The following is a 17,261-nucleotide window of genomic DNA, read 5'->3' as shown; positions in this document are numbered from 1 at the left end:
GAACTACAGCTCCTCCATATAGAAACATAGAAAATTCTTTATTGAATATACATTAGACAGTAATTATAAAACATACAAAATCAGCAGTAAGAAAGGGTCCCCAGAAGAAGCCAGTTCACTGGCAAAACGACGTCGGGAGGAGGCGGCTGAGGGATCTACACGCACCCTTGGGGTATTTATCATTTTTGATTCCCACACATAGTCTTTTCTATTGGACCTTTATGACCGGGGTTTACATTCTCTTATGTTGGCTCTTTGTGTGGTTTTTCCTGATATCCTGGGTACCCCTGCGTGCCGACCCCTCAGCCCCCTCTAGGGTCATGTTCCTCACTGAAGTTTCCCTCCTTTCTTACTGCTGATTTCATATGTTACTGTCTCATGTATATTCAATAAAAAAAAAAATAATCTACGTTTCTATATGGAGGAGCTGTAGTTCAATCTTTTTGTGGAGTGTTCACGTTTTTGATTTGTATAGGCTGACCTCAGTACAATGTGTGTCTTTAAAGGGAGTCTGTCAGCAGATTTACCCCTTTTTAACAGTTGCCATTATGCTGTAGCCGCAAAACAGACGATTAACACGGTACCTTTATATGCTTTGGTGGACTTTTAAATCTGCCAAAAACGAACTTTGATGAGGGCTCGCAAGTGCCCAGGGCGGAGTCCACCGTGTTGGAGCCCAGGCAGCTCTGCCTCTTCGGCTCTTATCCCCGCCCAGCCTCCTCCTCTGCTCGCCTATCTGTTGTCTCTCCCCCTCAGCGAGATCCCGCGCCGATGCGATAACTTCCTTGGCCGGGGCATGCGCACTGCAATGCCCATTGCTGACACGGCATCGCAGTAGCTTATGCGCATGCCCCGACCAAGGAAGTTATCGCATCGGCGCGGGATCTCGCTGAGGGGGAGAGACAACAGATAGGCGGGCAGAGGAGGAGGCTGGGCGGGGATAAGAGCCGAAGAGGCAGAGCTGCCTGGGCTCCAACACGGTGGACTCCGCCCCTGGGCACTTGCGAGCCCTCATCAAAGTTCGTTTTTGGCAGATTTAAAAGTCCACCAAAGCATATAAAGGTACTGTGTTAATCGTCTGTTTTGCGGCTACAGCATAATGGCAACTGTTAAAAAGGGGTAAATCTGCTGACAGACTCCCTTTAATAACCTAAAATTTGGTGGGTAATGCCAGGAACTTGTACAGTACATCAGAGGGTACGCTGAGTATTACAGGAGAAATGCTTGATTACTCCAAGGGAGAGAAATCTGGGGCATTCACAGATCAGAACGTGCTCATCACTGAATCCCAAGAGATAAACCACTGACAACAGCTTTCTCCTCAATTCAAATTGAGTGGCTGAACTGAACATGTATGTGTATGGGGGACAATCTTTGGCCGACGGCCATTCAGACACCATTACTAGACAGCCCTGTGTTTTTTTTTGCTATTAATTAGGGCCAGGGTTGTCACAACCTCCCCATCAGCCTCAGCGGTGGCATTGCCTGGAGCTGATCAGGATCGGACAAAGGGAAACTCTTCCTTTTGCCCACACTACCATCCACCCTGATTACGGTGCTTTAGGGGGTTCAGTGACAGGGATTGGATTTTTCTTTGATCCTGGCTCTTAGTTTAGAGTGTGGCACAGGCACAGCTGTTGTACCAGCAGGAACTACATGAAAGGAAAGTTTCAGCCAACTTCATTAAACATAAAAGAAAAGAATAATACCAAGTTCAGGTTTGTCCAGTAAACTTATAAGGATGCGGAATGGCTTTAGGTCTTGCATTAGTGAACTCTCTCTACTTGGCTCTTTTCCCTGTAAAATTCCCACCATCGCCTACAAAAAAAAGAAAAACACAAAGACGTACTGACACGCATGCTACCATCTAATTTATTGCATTGCAGACTTTTTGGACACCTTTTATAATACCTCCTTTAGGGCAACAGAAAAACAAAAATGAAATTGTGGGCACTTTTCTGTGATTAAAAAAAAATATATTTTTTTTTTCCAAGTGCAGGAGGTAACCATGTAAGTAGTTCCACCTATCAAACATTTACTAGTCCAAAGCCATAGCACAGACATAAGTATGTTCTAGCCAGCAAATAATGAACAGTGAAGTGACAGGTTCATCGAAGGCTCGCTTGTCTAGAAAACCAGTTAGCTTAAAGGGTTGTGCCAAGACTGCATGTTATCCAAGAGCCAGAGGATAAGGGATAATTAACTCATTGGTGGAGCTCCAACTGCTGGGACCCCCCCTATTTCTGAGAGTGGGGGGTCCCATTTCCCCAGTCTGATGGACCTGCAGATCGGGCATGCGCATTAGTGCTTCATTCATTTTCTATGGGACTGGCGTAAATAGCGGGGTGCTATCCCCAGCAGTCCCATAGAGAATTGATGAGCAGCAGGCATATTACAGTGACAGATCTGCTTGAGGGCTCATACAGACGACCATATCTGTTCTGCGGTCTGCAAAATGCGGATCCGCAAAACACGGATACCGGCCACGCGAGTTCCGCATTTTGCGGACATGAATAGGATATTTGCGGGTCTGCGGAACGGAAGTACGGATGCGGACAGCACATCGTGTGCTGCCGCATCTTCTGTGGTCGCATTGAAATAAATGGGTCCAGATATGTTCCGCAAAATTGCGCTACGGATGCGGACACAAATATACGATCGTCTAAATGAGCCCTTTCTATGCTTTCATTTTTAGTCAATCAGATCACTGCAATGAGCAAACTATAAATTGTTACCATGTAATCTATTGTGTTAGTGAGAGCAGAGACACAAGTGACAAGGGTAGTACTAGCAGACACCATGGCACCCTTTCCTGTATACGTATATATACTTGATTATTTAATACGCACTTTGAAGTTGGACAACCCCTTTAAGCATATGAACAACAATGGATTTAATGTGCTATACACCTATATGAGCTATACGGTCCAATGTTAAAAGGCTGTATTCACATCTGCATTGAAGGCTCAGTTTGCAATTCCATCAGATTCAATGCCAAGAACAGCATGGATGAGACAAGTAACATCATTGACAAAACTGTTAGTCTATGGGGACTTCAGCACAGTTTTGTGCTCTCCGTTATGAGCACAAATGTGAACAGAATCTTAAATGGCCTACTTAGTAAAGAGCTTTTTTTTTTTCACATAATTTTTTGTCTATCAGAAAACACACCTGCACTAAGAGATCCTTAGAGAATGTGTTGAAGTAGTGAGAAGCGTGTTCCTCTGGATTGCTTTGTCTTGTACTCCTTGGTCCTATAATAGCCCCATTGTTATCAAATCCTAAGAAGAAATACATGCAGTAAGAAATCAAATCAAGGTATCTCGGGTGTTATGTCAAAAAGAGAATATACATAATCACTGTTAACTCACCGAATGGTCCCCAAAAGTGACAGCAGGAGAGAGAGCACAAGAATAGTCATTAACAGAGGGCTCATATCTTCTGAATATTCATCTAATGCTCTTCTCATCTGTACAGTGACCAGTGAGAAGTGTGCCATTATCTTAGACATCAAGCCAAGCAATTTAGCACTAGCTGGTGCACTTGTCAAGAGGATAGGGGCTTCCAAGGGGTTAACATACCGTTGAAAATAATCTATAATAATAAAAATTAAAGGGGTTGTCCGGGTTCAGAGCTGAACCCAGTCATCCCTCCATTTTCACCCCGGCACCCCCACTGACTTGAGCATCGGAGCAGTTCATGCTCCGATGCTCTCCTTTGCCCTGCGCTAAATCACTTAAGGCAAGGGCATTTTCAAGAGTTCCGGTGATGAATCGGGCTCTCCATGGGACTGCCAGGAAGCCCGGTGATGTCACCGGCACGGATGGGTGGGCTTTAGCACTGCCCTAGCCTGTAAAACGTCTAGGGCAGCACTAAAGCCCGCCCATCAGAGCCGGTGACGTCACCGAACACACTGCTGGGCAGAAACTTCCGCCCGGCAGTGTGTTAGTGTAAACAAAAGAGCCCGTGGCAGGGCAAGGGAGCGCATCGATGCTAACATCAGGCGGGGCTGCCTGGGTGAAAATGGAGGCATGTCCGGGTTCGGACAACCCCTTTAATATTGCCTGAAATTATAAAAATACATTTTTCTGGGCAAAGTTGACATCTTCAAATGTCATAATTCATCCTGAAGCATACAGGTAAACCAACCATGGACATACAGTGCATTCGGAAAGTCTTCAGACCCTTTCACTTTTTTTCACATTTTCTTATGTTGTGGCCTTATTTTTTTATGTTATTCCTCCATCATTCTTCACTCAATACCTTATAATAGGAAAGTAAAAACAATGGGTGTAATTTATTAAGACAGACGTCTAAAAGACTCTGGTCTTAATAACCTCTGCGCTGGCCTCTACATAACTTCAAAGCATCCACCATCAATTTAAATCTACGCAGAGCTTCCTTGCTTCCATAGATTTAGAACATTTTTTAAGGCCTAAAACAGGCGTAGAAAATGATAAATGAGATGAACCATGCCACGCCCCCTTTTTAGACCGGGCGTGAGCAGGGATAAGTTGCATATATCTGATAGTAAATGACCCTCAATGTTCAAAATCTTGACTAATTTACTGAAAAGTAAAAACTAAAATCTTGCATTGACATAAGTATTCAGACCCTTTACTCTGTATTTAGTTGAAGCACCTTTGGCAGTGATTCCAGCCTCCAGTCTTCTTAGGTATGATGCCACAAGGTTTGCACACATGGATTTGGGGATTTTTTGCTATCCTTCTCTGCAGATCCTCTCAAGCTCCGTCAGCTTGGATGAGGACCGTTGGTGGACAGCCATTTTCAGGTTTCTCCAGAGATGTTCAGTTGGGTTCAAGTCAGGGCTCTGGCTGGACCACTGACAGCCATTCACAGAGTTGTCCATAAGCCACTACTGTGTTGTCTTGGCTGTTTGCTTGGGTCATTCTCTTGTTGGAAGGTAAACCTTCAGCCCAGTATGAGGTCCTGAGGACTCTAGATAAGGTTTTCATTAAGAATATCTCTGCACTTTGCTCCATTCAGCCTTCACTCAACTCTGACCAGTCTCCCGGTCCCAGCTGCTGAAAAACACCCCCACATCATGATGTTGCCACCACCATACTTCACTGTAGGGATGGTATTGGGCAGGTGATAAGCAGTGCTTGGTTCCTACAGACATGACACTTCCAATTGAGACCAAAAAGTTCAATATTGGTTTCATCAGACCAGCGAATCTTGTTTCTCACAGTCCGAGAGTCATTTAGGTGCTTTTTTGCAAACTCCAGGCAGGCTTTCATGTGTCTTTTAGGGCTCATTCAGTCGGCTGTATGTACGGGTCTGCATCATGTACTTAATGTCTCCTCATGAACTCCATTCCTACAAAGATTCAGCTGGAGATTTTATTAGCTGTATTCAGGATAATAACCCCTGACAAGTAGAGCAGAGGAGGATGAGACAGCTTTTTAGCTCAGTGTTGTGAAGAAACTTGTGCTCCTCTCTGATTAGGCCAGGTTTTTTGTGTACTAATAGGATGGCAGCCATTTTACCCCGATGATTGCTCCCTGGAGAACCCTTTTAATTTGCTTCCCTTGGTGCTTTGCAGCAGGGTGGATTTGATTAAAATCAAAATTATTTAAATCGCGATTTAAATCACTAATCAGTAGGGCTTGATTTAAATCATAGTTTTCTACATAAAAACTAATTATTGCTGGTATAACTTATAATATGCAAGTAGATGAAGATTTTTAGAATAACAACTTTTCATATTAGTTTGATTAGGTTGATTCTGCATTCATAGGTTTGTAGAAGTTAGGATTAAGGAATTTTTCGCAACTCTGTTCATGTTATAACATTTTTGCTGTGAAGAAGAGGCATGTGATCTCTGCCGAGTCAAATTCAGTTTTGAGAACTGCAAAAGTAAACCAAGCATCTGTGATAATATCTTGTAGGCAGAGAAACTGCCCACTAATCTTACAAAAACCTCTGGAAGAGCATGACATTGTGAATGGATTAATAGAATTTATTTACCCAAAAAATTACACATATAGAAACATAGAATGTGTTGGCAGATAAGAACCATTTGGCCCATCTAATCTGCCCAATATACTAAGTACTATGGATAGCCCCTGGCCCTATCTTATATGAAGGATGACCTTATGCCTATCCCATGCATGCTTAAACTCCTTCACTGTATTTGCAGCTACCACTTCTGCAGGAAGGCTATTCCATGCATCCACTACTCTCTCAGTGAAGTAATACTTCCTGATATTACTTTTAAACCTTTGCCCCTCTAATTTAAAACTGTGTCCTCTTGTAGCAGTTTTTCTTCTTTTAAATATTCTTTCCTCTTTTACCTTGTTGATTCCCTTTATGTATTTAAAAGTTTCTATCATATCCCCTCGGTCTCTTCTTTCTTCCAAGCTATACATGTTAAGGTCCTTTTATCTTTCCTGGTAAGTTTTATCCTGCAACCCATGTACCAGTTTAGTAGCTCTTCTCTGAACTCTCTCCAAAGTATCAATATCCTTCTGGAGATATGGTCTCCAGTACTGAGCACAATACTCCAAATGAGGTCTCACTAGTGCTCTGTAGAGCGGCATGAGCACCTCCCTCTTTCTACTGGTAATGCCTCTCCCTATACACCCAAGCATTCTGCTAACATTTCCTGCTGCTCTATGACATTGTCTGCCTACCTTTAAGTCTTCTGAAATAATGACCCCTAAATCCCTTTCCTCAGATACTGAGGTTAGGACTGTATCACAGATTTTATATTCTGCTCTTGGGTTTTTACGCCCCAGGTGCATTATCTTGCACTTATCAACATTACATTTTAGTTGCCAGATTATTGACCATTCCTCTAGTTTTCCTAAATCCTTTTCCATTTGGTGTTACAAATCTTTGTGTCATCAGCAAAAAGACACACCTTACCATTGAGGCCTTCTGCAATTTCGCTGATAAAGATATTAAACAATATGGGTCCCAGAACAGATCCCTGAGGTACTCCACTGGTAACAAGACCTTGGTCTGAATATACTCCATTGACTACAACCCTCTGTTGCCTGTCCCTAAGCCACTGCCTAATCCATTCAATATGGAAGTCCACGTACAGCCTTATTCTACATAATTAAAAAAACAAATCTTTATTTCATGATGGAATAACCTTTGGATGGTAATATATTTTCCTTATCCACTTATCAGTCTCTGCTCATGACTATTCAGCTTGGTTGGATGTGGAAGTTAGGATTGATGCCTGTGACCAGTATAAAGTAAACATGTCACTGTTTTCCTCCAGGACTTAGCCAGTTACTTGCTTTCATTGCACAGGCGCTAGACTGTTAAGCCGCTGCTTTTCTTATATGGTTTACAAAAGCCCCTATTAGACCGCAAGGTAATCGTCCAATTATTGGGAACAAGCGTTCATGGGAATGCTCTTTCCCGATAAATGGCTCATGTATCAAGCAGTCAGAAAAACGACCGGAGAACGAACAAACGCTCGTTTATCGGCTGCTGGGCCTCTTTCATCAGGACGAAAGATGCCCGATTTATTGGCAGCACATCTCCCTGTGTAATCAGGCCGAAGCAATTAAGCACCGATGGATGTTTTGTCACCTGTTGGAGCTCGCCCTGCCCGTACATTGGGCAGTGTAATACCACCCTTAGGGTCCATTCACACGTCCGTAAGTGTTTTGCGGATCCGCAAAACACGGACACCTGCAATTTGCGGACCGCACATCACAGACACTATAACACAAAATGCCTTTTCTGGTCCGCAATTTGCGGACAAGAATAGGACATGTTCTATTTTTTCAGGAACGGAATTGCGGATCCCGAAAAAACAGATCCCGAAAAAACAGATGTGGATCCCGAAAATGCGGATTCGCATCCGTTCCAGCCCCATTGAAAGTGAATGGGTGCACAAATTGCGGAACAAATGCGGACCCAACTTACGGACGTGTGAATGGACCATTATTGTGTTCCCTCAGTTGCTTTGTACTAATGAATTGATGCTTAATTGATTTAATGAGATAATTTTATCACAAATCCTAGATAAGCAACTACTAAAGCAGGCATCCTCAAACTGCGGCCCTCCAGCTGTTGCAAAACTACAACTCCCAGCATGCCCGAACAGCCTACAGGTATCAGCCTACAGCAGGGCATTGTGGGAGTTGTAGTTTTACAACAGCTGGAGGGCCGCAGTTTGAGGATGCCTGTACTAAAGCTATGTTACCTTTGTCCAACAAAGATACCAAGATGAAAGGGTCATCAATCTAAACGCCCTTTTACATGGGTCGATGCACGGAGCGACATTCCTGATCAGTCTTAGTAAAGCCCTATTAACATGACCATACTCCTGGTCCACATCCGATCCACATTTTTTTTGCGGATTGGATGCAGACTCGTTCAAGTCAATGAGGTCGGCACATCATGTGTTGGACACATCCGTATATATCTGTTCCGCAGTCCCGCAAAAAAGATAGAACATGTCCTATTGCTGTCCGTTTTGAGGAATAGGCATTGCTACAGTGGGTCTGCCAAAAAAAACGGATGCAACACATAAGTCACATGGACGTTATTCGTATTTTTTGAAAACTGCAAAATGCATACGGATGTGTGAATGCACCATAAAGCTGCATTTACATGAAGCAATCATCGCCTTGGTAAGGAAAGAAATAATTGTTACTACTACAATCGCTCATCCCCACACAGATTCATGTACTGCCCACAAATAATGAATTTTGGTGTCACATGAAAGATGCAGTCACAGTCTTTAGGTGATCGACGGCATACTACATAGGGCAATTATCAGGAACAAGTGTTGGTATAAACGTCTCCCCGATAATTGTCCTGATCCCCCGCCTGTATAAAACCCGTTTTACCATACAGAGGGGGCACACATTTTACGCCTCATTGCAAAAACATCTACTGCTACAACATGATGATTACACAGTTGGATCTTTACTGCTGCCGCTCTCCATGATAAGTAATCAGAAGGCCACCCGCTCACCTAGCAGCCAGGCATAGAGCCTTCGATTCAACGACATATCTCTCCGTAAGACCACGCGCAGAGCAGCCGACAGGATACGAATCATGTCAGGACGGGTCGCCTGGGAAGGAACAGGTTACAAAAAACGGTCACAAGTTCATTCCTGGTAATAATTTCTGTTTTCTATAGATAAGGTCAAAATAGTAATTCTAAGGCTGTGTTCACACTGCCGCTTCTGCCAGTCTTTCGTTTTTACAGCAAGAAAAACAGACTGTGATGGTGAGAAAGCAGCTGAAAATATCAAAATTCTAAAAACCTGATGGACCCCATTATAAGCCAAATGTAAGCAGAGCCCAATGCAATCCCAGATCATATATTCACCCCGGCCCCCCCAAGTAAGTGTAAGTACCGTATATACTGGACATATGGAAACACGGGTGAATTGCAGCAGACGTTCATGTTACAAGATTGGACAAAGTGCTTTGTATTATGACTGGATTCCAGTTCTACAGAAAGGCTATTGCTTGGGTGACCATGCATGTGTATTTATAAGGGGTGGTCTGAGAAGTTAAAGGGGTTGTCCAGGTTCAGAGCTGAACCCGGACATACCCTTATTTTCACCCCGGCAGCCCTCCTGAGCATCTCATGCTCCGATGCGCTCCCGTGCCCTGCGCTAGATCGCGCAGGGCACGGGCTCTTGTGTTTTCAATAACACACTGCCGGGCGGTAACTTCCGCCCAGCAGTGTGTTCGGTGACGTCACCGGCTCTGAGGGGCGGGCTTTAGCTCTGCCCTAGCCGTTTTACTGGCTAGGGCAGAGCCAAATCCCGCCCATCAGTGCCGGTGACGTCACCGGGGTTCCTGTCAGCCCCATAGAGAGCCCGGTACGTCACCGGAACTCAGAAAAATGCCTTTGCCCTGTGCAATTTAGCACAGGGCAAAGGAGAGCATCGGAGCATGAACTGCTCCGATGCTCATGTGAGGGGGCTGCCTGGGTGAAAATGGAGGGCTGTCCAGGTTCAGCTCTGAACCTGGACAGCCCCTTTAAGAAATTAAAGAAGCTGCAGGAAAGGTTATAAATGAAAAACCCATTGCTCCACAGCTCCAGCACCGATGCGCCATCATCCCCACTGGCGGTGTTTATCTTCTTGGAATGATGATGTGTTGTGCATCCATATGACTGCTGCAGCCGATTTCTGGCCTCAGTGGTTGGTACTAGCAGAGCCCTTGTGCTGGAACCGTAAGGGATTTAACCAGGGAGTAATGAATGTTTTTATGTCCTGCAGCTACTTAAAAATTTTTAAACTCTCTGACAACCCCCTTAAATAGAGGGAAGTAAGTCTCGGAAGAAACATTTGGCAGAGGTTTATCTCCCGTGTCAGTATGTTGCAATCAAACATGCCTGATCCTTATTTCCCTCTTCACGGCACATTTCTGGTAAAAGAGTCATGCGGTTGATCATGTGATCACTCTGAGCCTATCAGAAACATGCCATTTTACATATACAGCTACTGGCCACTAGATCATTGACTAACTCTTAGCTTATGAAGAATCTAATAAATGCAATAAATTAAAGGGTTCTCAGACTGAGGCACCATTCCCCACAGTTGTGATGGAAAGACAGATCACTTCTCATAGGTTGTACAGGACATTGAAATGTTAGAAAACACCGGTGACGGGTCAATATAAGTACTCCATGTTACCATTTCCTCAGTATCTAAAGTAATCAGATAAATAGGTGTGTAGTTATTTTTCGGGCTGGGTGCTTTATTTCTCAGATTTATCAGCTCCGTTCCTCTGTTGTACTATGTGACTCAGACTCGCAGAATCAAAAGCTTTGATCGGTGGGGGCCTGAGCAGAGACCCCCCACAGATCACTGCAACGAGGAGATAGAAAAGCTTGCATATCACGCTCTTGAGATGGGCCCAGAGACGTTCTCGTCAGCGTACCTCCTGCAGCATAACTTCTCTTGAGCGTACCTCCTGATAGATATGTGAACGCTTTTCTCTCTCCTGGCTCTAGCGATCGGTGGGGGTCACAGTGTTCAGACCCCCACCGATCAAAACCTTTGATGTGTCACTATGACTCAGAGAACCTTTAGAATTATTTCCATGAGGCGACTTTTATATTTCTCTCAATGACATCCTGAAGTACCGTGATGGGGGAAGAAACGGTCACAGAAATTGGCTTAAAGGCTTTAACCTATACTAGAGTCAAAGCCTATGATTTACATGAGGAAATTGTTTCTTAGCGACATATGGAGTAAGAAGATTAATGAGATCTCAGGAAAAGAAGCCTAGTAAAAAGGAGAAACACTACCAAAGCCAGGGGTGAGCAGGGTACGTCTATTTTTACCATCTCCTTATCGTATAGGACCAATGGAGGATTTGTGGCCGGCACAAATACCCCTAATATGGGTGAAGATTAGTCTTATTTAGAAGTTGTTTCCTACTGCAGTACTGCAACTCGTTGGCTGTAATTTAGTACGGGAATAGGTTGTCTAACCCTTGGTGGCATTCAGGATTGGAAAAGCTTGTGGGGCATGTGAATGTGCCCTCCAGCCCATTTACTGAATGTAAGTCGCACACGTATTAGGAATCAATACAGCTAAGGGTACTTTCACACTAGCGTTATTCTTTTCCGGCATAGAGTTCCGTCCTAGGGGCTCAATACCGGAAAAGAACTGATCAGTTTTATCCTAATGCATTCTGAATGGAGAGTAATCCGTTCAGGATGCATCAGTTCTTCAGTCTTTTTGCCTTTTCAGGACGGAGATAATACCGCAGGATGCTACGGTTTTATCTCTGTCCAAAATTCCGGAACACTTCCCATTGAAATGCATTAATGCTGAGTGTGTTCCGGCAAAACGGATCTGGCATTGCGGTGTGCGCATGCTCAGACCGCAAAATAATGTGAAAAAAAAAAAAAAAAACGGATCCATTTTTCTGGACGACACCGGAGAGACGGATCCAGCATTCCAATGCATTTGTCATACGGATTAGGATCCTGATCCGTCTGACAAATGCCATCAGTTGGCATACGTTTTGACAGATCCATCAGGCAGTTCCAGCGACAGAACTGCCTTCCGGAATCCTCTGCCGCAAGTTTGAAAGTACTCTAAGAAGTCAACGGCAAGTGTAAAACATTCCTTATTCAATAATACAAGAGTTACACAACTAATGAGGGATGTGAAGGGATGTTAGGTACCTGACTCATGTGGAAGGGGAAGCAAAACAGGATGAGGTCTAATGTACTCCTCTGGACAAGCACGCTGGCATCCTGCACGGAGGTGCTCACTGCCTCCACCTGGAAAACACGTTGGAGGAGAAAGGTTAGACGTAAAACAAGCATCCAACATTTCACTGTATGATGATGCTGAAAGTCCACTACGGCTGAAATGGGTTCTTGCTTCTTATAAAATAAAGGTATCACTAGGATATGCCATCTCTTTAAAATCTGTGAGGGTCCGACATCGGGAATTAAGGGAATCTGACATCAGTTTTATGCAGGGTGAAAGAGACCCTGTCTGAAATGAAGGGTCACTTAAACTGACCCAAGTGTTTTACTAAAATACGAATTGAATAGCCGTAGCTCGAGCTGAGCGCCATAGTGCACTCAACCGACCTCACATGCATGGGCAACCGATGCTCTACCTCATACAGGGCAGCATAAAACTGGTGACACATCCCCTTTAATGGGCTACATCGCTGCAGGGATCCGGAACCAGAAGCTTTTCAACAGTTGGTTGGTGCACCGTTGTGCAAAGAAAGACCGCAATGAGGTCACAGTACTAAATGAAAGATTTACCACCGCTTGGAAATGTCCCTTTAAATGAGTTTTTACTCTCTCCAGGCTCATCATGGGTTTTCCTAGTATTAACATTATCACCTATTAACTAAATAGATGGTAAATTCTAGGAAAACCCCTTTTATTGCTGGGCATACAAATGATATAAGCCAATCTAGTGATTCCTGCACCCTAAAGCTGGCCATACACTTCCTATGCTATCTGCCCAACAATAGTGTAGCCATCATCTGACTCCTCTATACACAAGTATGAGTGTGCTCTGAATGTGGACTGCTGCCAGACACCTCAGGTGGCAGAGTACCTTTTCCTACAAGATCCTAGATGCTGAAATCCAGCTGCCCAACCGTTCTCTCCATGCTGACATTAGTCTAATGTGATCGGGCAGTTTAAAGGCAATTTATCACTAGAACCAGCACGCCTGTTACTACTTTATTCTGCCCTCAGAAAGGCGTAAAGGTGGCGACATGTTCCTTTTAAGAACACAGGCTATAAAAAAAAAAATATATATACTGTATCTCGTAGGTTCAGGACAATACATTTTAGGAAGGATTGCCATTATAAAAAAACTGAAAAATCTCAACTGAACAATTCAGCTCTAAAAAAAAAAAAAAGGCTCAAAAAGGTTCAGAGCTCCTCCAGATCTGATCATTAGCACTGGTCAGAGATGAATGGAGAAGACTGGGAATCAATGAGCAGGGTGATGTGACAGTGACGGGCATGAGCATAAGGCTCATTACTATACATGGAGACGAGAGCACATCCCATCCACGGCGTTACACACCAGCAGCACTGCTACAAATGACCCAGACCTAGTCATTCTAAAGATAATTGAAAAAATCCAACAGTGACATTCTGATGAATTACACAGGAATGGTAATGGTGCGGAAAATACAATGGTTTTCTGTGTGCAGCACGTAGAGCGGCACACACATTATAGCATTTACTATAGAATAATGAGCAGGATCTTTAAATACAAAAGAAGATAAAATATGCATGCTATAGAATTAAATGGCTTCCATCCCTCCGTCTATCTACCTATCCGTCTATCTACCTATCCGTCCCTCCATCCGTCTATCTACCTATCCGTCCCTCCATCCGTCTATCTACCTATCCGTCCCTCCATCCGTCTATCTACCTATCCGTCTATCTACCCGTCCCTCCATCCGTCTATCTACCTATCCGTCCCTCCATCCGTCTATCTACCTATCCGTCCCTCCATCCCTCTATCTACCTATCCGTCCCTCCATCCCTCTATCTACCTACCTACCTATCTCATATCCATCCATTTACATATCCATCTCTCTATCCCTCTACCTATCCATCCCTCCATCCGTCTATCTACCTACCTATCCGTCCCTCCATCTACCTACCTATCACATATCCATCCATTTACCCATCATCTCTCTATCCCTCTATCTACCTATCACATATCCATCCATTTACCTATCCATCTCTCTATCCCTCCATCTACCTACCTACCTATCACATATCCATCTCTCTATCCCTCTATCTGTGCCTCCATCCCTTTATCTACCTACCTATCACATATCCATCCATTTACCTATCCATCTCTCTATCCCTCTACCTATCCGTCCCTCCATCCGTCTATCTACCTACTTATCCGTCCCTCCATCCCTCTATCTACCTACTTATCACATATCCATCTATTTACCCATCATCTCTCTATCCCTCTATCTACCTACCTATCACATATCTATCCATTTACCTATCCATCTCTATATCCCTCTATCTACCTACCTACCTATCACATATCCATCCATTTACCTATCCATCTCTCTATCTACCTATCTATCCCTCCATCTCTCTATCTACCTATCACATATCCATCCACTGACCCCCCCCCCCCTGCTTCCAATATCCTAATTATAATGTAGTATACCAGCTTACCATTAATTCAATGTCACTTCCAATGATGTAAAGCTGGTCCTCCATTGACAGTTTCCTGTTCAGGTGGGAAAGGACATAAGTGATGCCAGGCAGACGTACCGCGGGGCTGGTGAGAAGACTACCCCATAGAGCACTATAGAAGGCAGACTGCTCCACTGCCGAGGCCACCTTCTCCAGAAGGGTGTTTGTTCTAAAAGATGGAGATCAGTTGAGAATAATAAGCACCTTACTGAGAAGATATTCCACCTCACCACTAGACACTTACATACAGTGGAGCTTTAACCTCTTTAAAAGGGATGTCTACCACCTAAAGGGAATCTGTCCCCGGAGACCTGCTTATCCAACCGTTTGTACAGACACACAGCTGTGGTTCACCTGATTATAATGCAGTTTTTATTTTCTTGATCTGAGGCTCCGTTCTCAAGTTATAATACTTTTTAAATATGAAAACGAGGCCTTTGGTGCAATGAGGGAAACACCATTGCTCTTGTTGCTCCCAAGCGCCACTACTTTCTGTGACCAGCCCCTCCCTCGCTGCTTTATCACTACCTGGCCCTGTCAAAGCAACCAAGGGAGGGAGCTTGGCTGCAACAAGAGCAGTGGTGACACTCCCATTTCACTAAAGGCTTTATATGAACATTAGGAAAAAGTATCACAACTTGGGAATGGAGCCTTGGATTAACAGTGTTGGATAGGGAGGTCACTGGATGCCGCTGGCCTGATCGCTCTCCCGGCTAGAAGACCCTACGCTCCCTACTAGTGTTGTGCCTGGCTTTGCGCAACCACTATCGGTCTGGTAGCCTAGCCCCTGACCCTCCTGCTACACCAGTTGGCACCCCCACTCTGTGTTTTTGTATCTAGGCACAGAGATGTGATCGCTGCAGCCAATCTGGGAAGTCCTAAAATGAGAGTGCCAGGGGATAGGTAAGGAGATTATTACATCTTTTATTAGTTTATATCATTATAAACTGTTTTAAAAAAAGTTTAAGTGGCTGGACAACCCCTTTCAGCCCCACATTTTTACATTTTTCATATTTACTTCCTTATTTTTGAATACAATAAATGCAGTTCCAAGATGGGCAAGAAATAGTTGGCCATTACACAGACCATAAATATGCCATGGTGCTCCTAATCAATAGACAGCCACTTTGGCCATTAGCCCCAGAAGCAGGGTCAACTGACCAGTCACCTGGAGATCATGTGATCGCTGGGACTAATGGAGGCAATGGTAGTGAGATTTGGGTATACAGCCATCAGGAAAACACAAGTGGTAAATGGTCTGCCGCCTCTCAAAAGGTGCCTGGATAACTGGCCTGATACCCAACTTACAGTTGCACGGCCTTTGCTGCAGCCGTTTCTCTACAGCACCGCCATGTTTGATGGCACTTACCTGTCATAGTATTCTGAACCCTCCTCCAATCCAGGCAGAATACCAGTGAGCAGTCCTTGTAGGCCAGGTTTTAAGGTCTTGCCCAGAGGCAGGTAATATATCTCATACAGACTAAGTAATGCTGGTTTCACAGACATTGCAGCATTTGTAAGTAGAGGGAAAAGGCCAGCACTGAAAAAGGCAGACAATAAATATATTAATGCGATATACAGAATCAGCATGGGCTTCATACCCTCCCGTCATGTCATCGTCAGCCATTACCTGTACAGGAAGAGGTCTTTGGCCAGCCGCTTTGGTCCAATGATTTTGAAGATTATTTCGTAGGTTTCTAGAGCTTTCCTGTGGACGCCTCCTGGCAAAGCTGGATGAAGACATTGTGCCAGTCGTTTCCCTACAGTTAACTTTTTAGGGACAACTTGATATTTCGCATTATTTTGTAGGACCTGTTGACAGAATGCAACCGTCATTTGGGTCTGTGGAAAGCTGGTAGACAACACCAATGGCTGGTGTAGGGATGGGGGTCAACAGAACCATCATATGCAGGGAAAAGTAGATCCACAATAGGCTGCAACATAATAGAAATTTCTGAATATGGACGACTAACGGAGGAAAAAAAATCCATCGCATGTCAGCAGTCAGGATGGAGTTGGATCATTCGCTTCAGCCAATTAAGTTATGTCTTTGGCAAGAAATGGTTCTCTGTTGATATATAGGTCATACATCAAAGTATAAAATGATATCTGTGAGGAATATGATTATTTACTGTCAGCCATGTTCCCACACCGACCTGTGAGGAATATGAATTATTATTTACTGTCAGCCATGTTCCCACACCAGCCATCTGCTGTCAGATAGCAGAGGTAGTGAACTCCACAGGGGGGGCCTGCTTCAAAGCCCAGCCAAATGGCAGAGAACTTCTAGCAGACCACCTTTGTTTACAATTTCTCACCTCGATTCAGATAGCACGGATCCTGCAGGAAAACTTCCCTGCAGGTGGTCTAGGCCATACCCCAGTTCTATCAAATTTATCTGACATCATGGAACCGGCGATTCATAAGGAATTATGAATCGCCCGGCCATCACAGGCATAAACCAGATACATACTTGTGTCCCTGCGGCCACGATGAACAGGCCCGTGGTCATAGTTTGGTGGTGGTATGCCAGGGAGCGGAGATATACATATCTCCCCACAGAAACCAAATAACGGCA

General features: G+C 44.2%; 1 protein-coding gene across 2 annotated transcripts in view; it reads right to left on the bottom strand.

The window, feature by feature from the left end:
- The window catches only part of DOP1A (DOP1 leucine zipper like protein A), a 106,529-nt gene that overhangs the window by 80,552 nt on the left and 8,716 nt on the right, over positions 1-17,261 (bottom strand). For both annotated transcript variants that reach the window (XM_044292397.1, XM_044292398.1), the window contains exons 3-9: positions 16,314-16,495; positions 16,053-16,223; positions 14,663-14,852; positions 12,155-12,253; positions 8,969-9,068; positions 3,172-3,281; positions 1,710-1,818 (exon numbers count right to left, since the gene is read on the bottom strand). In XM_044292397.1, coding sequence (XP_044148332.1) covers positions 1,710-1,818; positions 3,172-3,281; positions 8,969-9,068; positions 12,155-12,253; positions 14,663-14,852; positions 16,053-16,223; positions 16,314-16,495 — 961 coding nt within the window. The remainder of the gene's footprint in view (positions 1-1,709; positions 1,819-3,171; positions 3,282-8,968; positions 9,069-12,154; positions 12,254-14,662; positions 14,853-16,052; positions 16,224-16,313; positions 16,496-17,261) is intronic.

This window comes from Bufo gargarizans, chromosome 4 (assembly GCF_014858855.1).
Source record: "Bufo gargarizans isolate SCDJY-AF-19 chromosome 4, ASM1485885v1, whole genome shotgun sequence".
Classification (NCBI taxonomy): Eukaryota; Metazoa; Chordata; class Amphibia; order Anura; family Bufonidae; genus Bufo; species Bufo gargarizans.
This window is presented reverse-complemented; position numbering and strand designations above follow the sequence as displayed.